A 10,625-nucleotide genomic window follows, 5' to 3' on the forward strand; every position below is an offset into this window, starting at 1 on the left:
GATGGATGGATGGATGGATGGATGGATGGATGGATGGATGGATGGATGGATGGATGGATGGATGGATGGATGGATGGATGGATGGATGGATTCTCTACCTAAAAATTAATCAAAGTATGAGAAAACTTTAACTGCTACCACAACGAATAAAAAGTAAACTAAAACTAAATAATATTTAACTAATAATAATAATAATAATGAAAAACAACTAGCAAACACACTCTAAAAACTAACTAAAACTAACTGAATTAGAGAAACAAAAAGTCACAAGGACATAAATCTAAACTATAATGAACAATCCAAAACTATCATAACCCTGATTTGAACTGCCTTGTTGCTGAAATGGGCTATATAAATAAACAACTTGACTTAAATTGCCATGAAAGAATAAAACATTTTAATGGACATTAATAAGTCCAAAATCGTTCTTAGTAACATCAGCAATCTGTCAACTCCTGATTACAAATTGGACTTAAAACTCGTAATAAATTTGCCTTCCTTACAGTGTCTGAATTCTGTGATGTTTAGAATTAAGGCCAGATGTCTTCCTTCACAGACCTACCCTTGGTCAGCATGGTGTGAAATGAACGGACTGGTCACCTGTAAGCATTGGTGTCGTGTCCGAAGGTGTTTGAGCCAATCTGGTTCCTGTTCTGCTGCAGTAAACCCAGCTTCACTGTACTGACCCTCGGAGAACCTCAGTCTGTCTGACAGCTGCAGGGGAAAACACACACGCACACACACACACAGTATATGCAGACTCTACAAGATGCAAAACGTTGACAGGATGGGTTAGGTAAACCATATTGCATGATGTGTGTTTACCTTAACAAGCTCCTCCATCAGCACATAGTGAGGCTCCTGCTGCCTGAGCACGGCCTGCCCTACCACCTCACAGTAATGGAAGGCCTGGGACGAAAGCCCACAGTCCAACAGCCGACTGGCATACAAGAACTTATACACCTGATTACAGAGCATCAGATATAGCAGAATAACCCTGAGATTACTTTAAATGTATTCTTGTTGAAGTTCTAGTTAAAGGCGCAGTAGGTGTGAGCTACCTGAAATGATGGGATTAAAAATGACTTTCCTCCAAGCGTCTGACAGTACTCGTATAGCTCAGTACACTGGATGGCAGAATTTGACGCAAAGTTTCCAAAAGGCTGCCTGAAAGAGAGGACAGAAGTGTGTGAATGAAATATAGAAGTTTAAAAAAAAAGAAGTCTCTTTACCCCAGAAAACATCAACCATCATCAAACGAAAGGGGAGATCCACCAAAGGCCTACGGACATTCAAGATCTGGTGAGATCATTTCACGTTAAATCATTAATTAAAATTTCTTTTAAGTCATATTTGATATGTGTAGCATTTTTATAGCATCTAAAGATAACAGTTATTTGATCTGATTATGCTGTAAAATGCCACCATGTGCCTGAAGGTTTGAAGCACAGCTCACCTGTGGCTGCTGCCTAGAAGCACGAGTCTCTCTGCCTTCTGTGGAAACAGGCCAAAGGAAGAGGCGGCCATCAGGTAACACACATGGGCCGCATGCGTCAGGCCCCTGGAGGCTGCAGGGGGAACAGCAACCCCACACACATCAGTGTGTGTGTTTGTGTAGAACCACCTGTCAGTCAGTCAGTGTTTCTATACCGAGCGAGTCCCCCATGGTGAGGATGGCCTTCTGCTGTACGGCGCCACTTCCTGTCTCGTTGGAGAGCATCACGGCCAGATGGGGCCGCCAGTCGCCCCACTTTTCATTCCCGCAGCACTGGATAAGGAACACCATCATTAATGCCGTTGCAGGGGCTTCATAAAGTATTCATGAGTGGGACATGTGATAATTTTATTGCAATATTTTACCGCAGATGCAGCTGGGATTCTCCCAGACAGAAGCTGGAAGAGAGTCTGGAGGGGATCATTTGCTACCAGCTGGCTTGTAAACCTGCCGACACAGCATTTTTGTGTCATTTCACATCATAACCCAGGCCAGCAGCAGCACTTGGTGTCAGTTTTCACAGCCTGAAGCAGGAACTAACCTATTTAAACAGCATCCCTTCTGCCTGACTTTGGAGAGTTTACACAGTTCACCCCGACAGCTCAGACTCTGGCCCTCCTGTCACTCACAGATCTTAATCATGCTGGTCATCTGACAGCCCTCTCCCCACACATTCCTCCTCTGGCTACCCAACACATGCTGCTGTGTAATATGCTGCTGATTTTAAAAATAGTCTGAAAAAAACAGACTAGATTGCATTAAATCTGTCACGGTCCAGGAAGGGCTGTGGGTGGCAAACACATGGTTTGTTTCTTGAACGAACTTCCGACTTGATTGTTTGAAATACATATTTCTAGCTTAAAATATAGACAAAACAATAACAAATATATTCTTGCAACTTAGTTGAATCTTACAAGTTCAAAAAGTGGTTTAATAAATTATTGTAAAATATTTGACAAAGAAAAAAAATATCCCCACCGCGGCCTCAGATTCCCCAATGTGTTCTTAATCTCTGAAATTAATGGAAGGTGTCTAAAAGTTGCCAAAGTAACTTTAACAAATCTGAATACAAAAATAGATTTTGGTTCTAAACTGACATAAGTATATTCTAACTGCCTAAAAAATTAATAGAACCTTCAATTCAACATAAATGGATATAACAAAATTAATTGTTATATCTATATATATATGTTTTTCATATATTAAACATGAAAAACATTTTTTCATGTTTAAAAGGTTTTGTTAATAAAATGTGGCTTTCTCTAACCGGATGACACCAGTCTGACTGATGAGCTGAACAGAAACGAAGAGTCTTTCTGCATTCCGTTTTCCTGCAGTGTTTTGCTACATTAAAGTCTGAACCAGGACCAAGTCCTGATAAAAATACATATCAGTTACTGTTGTATTGAGGCAACCTTAAAGGGCCGCAGACACATTAAAGCCGAGGCACAGGAAGACTTTTTGAACAAATTATCACTTCTGCACTTAAATGAAATCCAATTTCAAGAGCTATCCCGTTTCAAAGCCCTTGGCATTTCTCACCTGTTCAGTACCGTGGTATATGATCTGCTGCCCATCTTGCTGGCCAGAAAAAGTGCATGCCCCCACAGGCCACTGGACATGGCAGACTCCAGGGCCTCCTGCTGACCACATGGGACAAGTGAGAGAAAAACAAAGAGCCAAGAATAATTACAATTCTGTGGTATGAAACACACTTTAAAGGCTCAGTATTATGTATTTTCAGGCACATTGTGCTGTAAAATGGCACAGACAACTGTTTGTACCATTTTGCAATGGTGAAGGCGGGGCTAGGTCCACCAAGCTGTTTTGCACAGCTGAACAGTTGCCATGGGAGATTAAAGGAATTCTTAAACATGCATGAATGAATCAAGGCAACCCTCAAGGTATGTTTCTGATGATTGAATAACATTATAGCATGATGAAAAGCTAAAAAAACCCATTGATTTTAAATAGTACTGCCCCGTGAAGATCAGCAAAAACCTAAATGTTTAGTTTATTCATTTGTTTTAACCCTTATTCAAAACAAAGGACAACTGAAAGGACTGTGATGGGAATAAGAAAAAGAAAAGGGTTTGGTGAGAGATAAAGAAGATACTCTGGATGTTCCTACAATCAGTAGATGTTTTAAAACTGAAAAAAAAAATTGGGCAGCAGCAGTGGTTTATAAAGTAGGAGTTTGTCCTGTAATCATTCAAACCATTAGAAAATCCTCCAGGGCTGAATACACATGAACATTTAACTTGTCGTTTGGCGGTGGCTGAAGTTTATGAAGATCTTGCTTCTGTTAGTTTGCCTCAAGGCAGCTGTGGCTATAATGTTGTAGCTTGTCAGCTACTAAAGGATGGGTATGCTGTTACTCCCAGTTTATGATAGCCCAGCATAAAAATTTGAATCACTATAATAAATATATTAAAATAAATATTTTTAAATCTAAAACTTCAAGTGAGCTACAGTAAAATACGGGACTACAGTTGTCGTCACTGCATCCAGGAATATAACCTCAAACTTATCAGGTGTGGACACAAGTTTGGAATGAACAGAATGTATTAGCCTTTCATTTCCACAGGTGAATAAGATGCTGTAGAAAAATAACACTCCCAAAAATCTCTTCCCCACATATTGAACAGTGGAGCACAAAATGTCCTGAAACACAACTAACATGTCGAAAAACTGTTCCTGATGAGACCACCATGCACAGCGCACACATGCACACTGCTGCAAAATCAATGCAACTACAAAAATCCCACATGATGCTCTCCAGATGCTGCACTCACTTCAGGGTGCCTGATGTTGGAAACTCAAAGTAAAACTTATAATTTAACAGTTGATGGATTCGGTGAATCTACTAATTTCAGGTCTTGGGGCGTCAATAGAGCACTGAATCATGACATATGGAAAAAAAATCAGAGAAAAGCATAGTACCTGTACTTGACGTAGCAGAACACTGTGCAGACACACAATTCAAAACATACATCAAAACAGTTCAGAGATCTCCTTCCTTTCCTTTATGTAAGACCCAGGTATTTTTCAAAACTTCAGCATGCATGGCGACTCATGATAAACAAGGGTTTTGTGGCACAAAGAAGCTACGTTCCAACCTGATTTTAGGAAAAATGCAAGACGTTTGTGCCAAGCAACTTTAATAACACCAATGAAGCAGATGCAACCCAGGTTTCCTCAATAATTTAAAGTAACTTTGCTTTGCACAGCACGCAGTCCAGATGTATTTACCATTGAAAATGAAAGGCAAGGTCATGAAAATAATAACCACTCTGTTCTCTACGAGTCAAACATGTAAATACATGTAAAAGTAAAAACTGAGAGGTCAGACGACAGCTGATAAGAAAATGACTGAACCTTCTTCCTTCCAGCCAGCAGCAGCTGAGTGTAGCTCTGCAGCGCCCTCTCTGGTCTCTCTGCACCAGCGCTGCTGGGATCTCCGGTGAGCAGATCGTCTCCGCCGGCAGGCGGCGCTTCGGCGGCTGGATGCTCGTTGAAGTCGATGAGTGTGGGAACTTCTGGCTTCCAGCTTCCGTCTGAATGGGAATCCTGCATCAGGAGCTCAGCGATATCTGAGCCAACTATTTGCTGGAAATATTAGAATATATTCACATGTGAGGTGGTGTGGAAACTGTAATCTCAGCTTTGACTGCTTTATGAAGGGCACACTTACTCCATTCTGTCTGCAGAGAAGTATCAGAAGGTTCCACAAGAGGGCAGCAGAGCTCCTATCTGGCAGCTGGCCGTCTCTCATGCAGGCTCCTGCCTTTTGATGAGCAAAGTCTATTGCATCCACTTTATGCAAATCTTCCCTAGTAAAATATGCAGAGACATTTTCAAAACAAATCATTTTTCAGATTCATTTTTGATTACATGTTCTGCAGTAGGCAGCATCTAGCATGCAAGTAACAAAGCAGTACCGAGTTAAAGGCCCTGGGAAGTTTGTCATCTCCTGCTGTTCCTGCGTCTCACTCAGTATGAGCTGTGCAGATGGAGAGATGGTGTTTCTTCAGTATCCCACATTAGAAATCCAAACTAAAATCTCCTGCATTTCAACACTGATTCATTTTGAACTTACTTCCAAACTGTGGATTTCCAGCGGACTGGATTTCTCCTGTGTTGACGGGGCTGGAGTGACCCGTATGAGCTGGCCCGCAGGCCCAAAGCTCACCACCGCGTGAGGGACTGAATACTTCAGAGGAGCCGAGGTCTGACGTGCTGCAGGTAGGAAACAGAACATGGTACTCAAGGTCACTTCATATAATTTAGCATAAAAGAAGACTCAAACTTAAAATACATAGTAAAATTAAGTACAAAATAAGATTTGAAATCCAACCAAAGGGCATAGGCTACATAAAACAGATACGTTTTGAGTTTGGATTTGAAGTGTGGCAAAGAGTCTATGTTACAGAGATCAGGGGGTAGTGAGTTCCAGAATTTGGGAGCAGAACGGCTGAATGCCATAGTAACAAGACGGGCTGTTACTATGGCATTCAGTGAGATGACTAGGAGAAGAAGATCTGAGGGTACGGATGGGTGTAGCAATGTGAAGGAGGTCCAAAAGATATGGAGGGGTGAGGTTGTGGACACCATTGAAAGTAAGAAAGCATTTTATAGCTGATGCGATATGAGATGGGAAACTAATGGAGCTGTTGTAGAATCGGTGTGATGTGATGGATTAAAGAGGTGTGATGATACGAGCACTCACCTCCGTCAGAGCTGAGGACAGGCTGCATGTCTGAATCACAGACATCAAATCCGTTCATGTACTGACTCAGCTCATAGCTGCTGGAAGACAGGCCAGAGGTTTTGAAACTCTCTAGAGTCCCGGGGTGATAAGAGGAAATCTCCTCATTGTCTCTGGAAGGGTTAGCTTCATAATCACTGAGGTAATGCTGGGAGATGTCCCCCCTCTGGTCATATCTGAAAGAAGGAAAATCTGACTTTAATCTATTATCACTTTACTAGAATAACAATGCGGCTAGCATATCTCTTCTCATCTGGACCACAAGAAACCCTAATGTGGTATCAAAGGGGATGTACGGCAACCAGTTAACCCATTATGGTCACTTTCCAAACATCAACCTCTCCACTTTACCATCAAGACAGCAATTAGGCAGATCTAAGGTATCAGACACCATGAATGGAAGATTCTTTAAGTTCTAGGACAAGAAAACTCAGGCGAGTTCAAACTACCCATGGTTGTTTGGTTTGTGTTGCTTATGTTGGTCTGATGATGGATTAAATGTCACTAACCTTTCACTCACACTGCTGGTATAATCTCACATGGGTTTCTCTTGGGTCCACCAAGCAGATGTTGTGCACCACCATGACGCACAACATTGGACAATAAATGACCAACGGTCACTAAAAAAGCAAAGTGGATTATGATACCTGATTGGCTCTAAGGAGTTATCTGTTCTGTTCCCTTTCTATATTTCAGGCAATTAAATTTCCTATAGTTGATGACAGGTTTGCATAGTTTTTGGTTGAGCTCAGGATTTGTGTCATATCAAAGATGTGAAAAGTTTGGAAATGATTTATTGCGGCCTCAAAAAACTGAACAGAGCCATTGTACAATACCAAACCCTGTTAATGCAGTTAAAGGAAAAATGAGTTCTGTGGCTCACCTGTGCTCCTCTGAATTGAGGCTCGCTACATGTCCCTGCACATGGGTCCTGTCAGGGTACTGATTGGTTTGCCATGATTCGTGGGGACCCCACTGTACACCATCTAAAGAAGTAGAACAATATGTCATTTTACAACCAGATGTCTTAGAAATAGGTCAAGCCAATCCAATTGCACGTATAGTCCTGATCAAGGCATTTCCAAACAGAGTCTCTAAACTCAACTCCCAATATCTGTTGTTGGTATTGTGTATTATATGTTCATCTAAGCTACCACTTTGTTGATCAATGTTTAAAATTCACAACCTGTTAGCATGTAGACTACTAGCAAAACTGTAATAGAGGTTGTTAATCTAACAAATTTGGGTTTTTGCTAACTTTGTCTGTAAGCCTGTACTTGCTGTTAATGTTTACCATATATGTGTTGTGTGCTAAGACAGCTGTCCTTGTTAGAAAGAGCAATGCAGAAAGCAAATTCCTAGCCAAAACATTAAACAATTCAGGTCGTCAAACATATGTTAGAAGGGTAAAGGGAAAACCTGGGTAAATACAAAATCACTTGCCACACCCAGGTTCAATTACTTTCTGGCATGTATAACCAACAAATGACTTTAATACAGCCTGTCTAACAACATAAAATAGACTAAAATATTTCAAAAAGTGGCACATTACATTCCAATAAAAAGAGCGAAAGTCAGTATAGAAAGTGTTGCACAGCCTTGAAAAGTCATTGACCCATGATTCAACAATAATAAAGAGACTGGGCAAAAATGGTATCCAGAGGGCAGTCATAAAAACTGCTGCCAAGAACAAAGAACACCAAAGATATTTAACAAAAAGATCTTTATGATTCCCATGACTTTTAGGAAAATATTCTGTGGACTGATATAAAAGGTGCAACTTTCTTAAACCTGCGTCTGAAGAGACTTTAGAAAAGGATCTCATCTCTTGTCAAACATGGTGGGGGTATTGTGATGGTCTAGGGTTGCTATGGTGCTGCTCGACTTGGATGGCTGGTCCTAAGTGATGAAACCATGACTGCAGCTCTCTAGCAGAAAGTAATGAAGGATGATGTCTGGCCATGGATTTGCTACCTTTAGCTCATGTAGGTTATGCAGCAGGACAGTGATTCAAAAAACACCAGCCTGTCCACATCTAAATGGCTCAAGCAACTAAATGAAGGCTTTGAAATGGCATAGTCAAAGTTTGCATTTAAATTTAATTGCAACCTGCTCTAAACTCCTCCAACATAGCTGAATTAAAACAATTCTGGAAATAAAAGTGTGTCAAAAATTGACATAAAACACCTAGGACAAGTTATTGCAAGACCTTGATGGTAGTTGTAGCTACCAAATATGGAACAACCAGATGTTAACTTGATGTTTCCATCAGAAAAAAAATGTTGAAAGTTACAAAAATGTGGAGGTGCAAAAGCAGGCGTCATAATTTGGAAATAATGTTGTGTGTGGCCAAAGGGCAGGTGCAGGGACAACACAAATGATGCGTACCCCCTCACACCCATTCAATGAGTCAACTACAAATCTTAATCTATGTTTACTGTCACTGTTATTGGTGTATAAATAAACTGTTTAAAATAAACAAACATGGTGGGGGGCAAGTAAAGCCTTGTGACCCCCCAGGTTTATGATACACTCTGGGACATTACCACTTCACATACAGTGGAGTAAGGTAATGTGAAACTACATTGTGTCCAGGTTATCTTTGCCTAATATTAAAATTTGTTTGATGATTTGAAACACTTGAAGTGCTGCAAAAAAAAGGCAAAACAGCAGAAATCTGTAAGGGGGAAAACACTTTATCACATACATGGTATTAGGATGGTGTCTGTCATGAAAAGTACTGCTTGGCCCTCCCTACTGCAAATATCTTGAGTTGCTCTGCGTCAAGATACCTTGCTGTGCATGGTGGCCTCTGTAGTAGTCATAATAGCCATAGCGGTCTTGGTAATCCCAGTGGTGTTGAGAGGAGTAGTCATAGCCATGCCTACAAAAAAACGTAATAATCTCAGTTTAATCTGTGCATCAGCAGTAAGGTCTTACAGGACCGCACAATGCTGCTATTGGCATAAAGAGGAAACAGTCATTTGCTTAGCACGCTGCAAATGTTGCTGACTGTCAAGATACAAAGATACAAAGAATTCACTGCAATAACCAAAACATTCAGTATATTTTTAATGTTTGCCTGCAGTAACTTATATGGAGAACTGACCTGGACTGAGGTCTCTGATGCTCCTGCCACCCATATCCATATGCATATTCCTGGGAGTTATATGGAAGCAGCTGAGGTCTGGCAGGTGAGCTGGTGAAAGGGCTCATGTAGCGAGCATCAGGACGACCCCAGTGTTGGTCCGGCACAGGATAGTTCAGATCCCATTCCTGCTGAGAAGACCTGGAGAAATGCTCCTTGTCTTTCTTTCTGTGGGAGCGGCGACCGGAATCAGACATCTGGTGGCCCCTCTGGTCCATCTCCAAGACTAGACTCTTAACGCCTAGTAAGTCGAACAAGGTGAGCTTTAGAAAGTTGGACTTGTTTTTAAAAATACCATTCACAAAAAGAATTGGGGTGAAGTGTTGCTGCGGTACTCACAGCTCAGACATGTCAGAGGAAGGCAAAGTACACCCACAGCTGCCACATCATTCAGCAGAAACACACAACATGAGCTGATAACTAGTCAGTCTGATAACGAGAGGAGAAAGTTCACACACTGTGACCCAAAACAGGAATTTGCGTGTGAAATTCAGCAGTGGCAGAAACAGTCCGAATGAGCATAAAACAGGATCAAAACTCAAGGAAAAAGTTTGCATTTTGAAAATACTATTTTGTTTTAAAGATTAGAGATTATCAAAGCAGGGTGTGATAGACCGACGATGGCTGCCCTAATGATGAAAATCTCTTCATCCTTTGCGTCCAGTGAGTGTTCTCAGAGAGATTTAGGTTAAACAGTGGAACACGCCCTGACTGACTGCTGTTCCTGCAGAGATCCATCCTCTGGTTAATTATAGAAAAAAAAAATCACTCACATTCTCCATGATGTACAGAACAAACCGGGTCCTCGATAGTGGCTTCATGTGTTTGGGTTGGGGGAAAAGGGGCAACTTTGCAAACTCTGACTGTTGCCACGTTGTCGGTAGGAAGGTTGTGTAGGGAACGGTCACAGTGAGAGGCGCAGAGAGGGCTGGTCTCAGGTCAGCCATGGTAAACGTTTCAGGGGATGAGAGACACGGAAACTGACTTCACAACAGATCTGAAAGCGTTAGAACTGCACGGCTTTGAGCCCATTTAACTTTTCTCCACTAGAGGGCGGAAGAGTATAAATGAAATCGAACAGCTGAAATATTTCAATGTGCGTATTCCATATATGTCTAGATCCTGTTGCTCTAAACTTTGCAGGAGAGAGTGGTGATAGTTAGGCTGCCTCTAGGGACAGTGAGAAATATTGATTTGAACAAATGATCTGTTCT

The 10,625-nt window shown here is 41.4% G+C and overlaps 1 protein-coding gene across 2 annotated transcripts in view; it reads right to left on the minus strand.

Moving 5' to 3' along the window:
• Positions 1-10,382, minus strand: part of sec16b (SEC16 homolog B, endoplasmic reticulum export factor) — a 16,385-nt gene extending 6,003 nt beyond the window's left edge. The window contains exons 1-17 of one of the 2 annotated variants that reach the window (XM_008407785.2): positions 10,185-10,382; positions 9,751-9,789; positions 9,373-9,652; positions 9,056-9,147; positions 7,147-7,249; positions 6,225-6,439; positions 5,595-5,734; positions 5,437-5,498; positions 5,190-5,328; positions 4,874-5,104; positions 3,038-3,135; positions 1,861-1,942; positions 1,651-1,768; positions 1,457-1,568; positions 1,062-1,167; positions 826-963; positions 601-714 (exon numbers count right to left, since the gene is read on the minus strand). In XM_008407785.2, coding sequence (XP_008406007.1) covers positions 601-714; positions 826-963; positions 1,062-1,167; positions 1,457-1,568; positions 1,651-1,768; positions 1,861-1,942; positions 3,038-3,135; positions 4,874-5,104; positions 5,190-5,328; positions 5,437-5,498; positions 5,595-5,734; positions 6,225-6,439; positions 7,147-7,249; positions 9,056-9,147; positions 9,373-9,629 — 2,007 coding nt within the window. In that variant the 5' untranslated portion in view covers positions 9,630-9,652; positions 9,751-9,789; positions 10,185-10,382. Of the gene's footprint in view, positions 1-600; positions 715-825; positions 964-1,061; positions 1,168-1,456; positions 1,569-1,650; positions 1,769-1,860; positions 1,943-3,037; positions 3,136-4,873; positions 5,105-5,189; positions 5,329-5,436; positions 5,499-5,594; positions 5,735-6,224; positions 6,440-7,146; positions 7,250-9,055; positions 9,148-9,372; positions 9,653-9,750; positions 9,841-10,184 lie in introns of both variants that reach the window. The other variant, XM_008407784.2, reaches the window with a different exon arrangement.
• Positions 10,383-10,625: the final 243 nt, after the last annotated feature.

The sequence above is a fragment of the Poecilia reticulata genome, linkage group LG4 (assembly GCF_000633615.1).
Source record: "Poecilia reticulata strain Guanapo linkage group LG4, Guppy_female_1.0+MT, whole genome shotgun sequence".
NCBI lineage: Eukaryota > Metazoa > Chordata > Actinopteri > Cyprinodontiformes > Poeciliidae > Poecilia > Poecilia reticulata.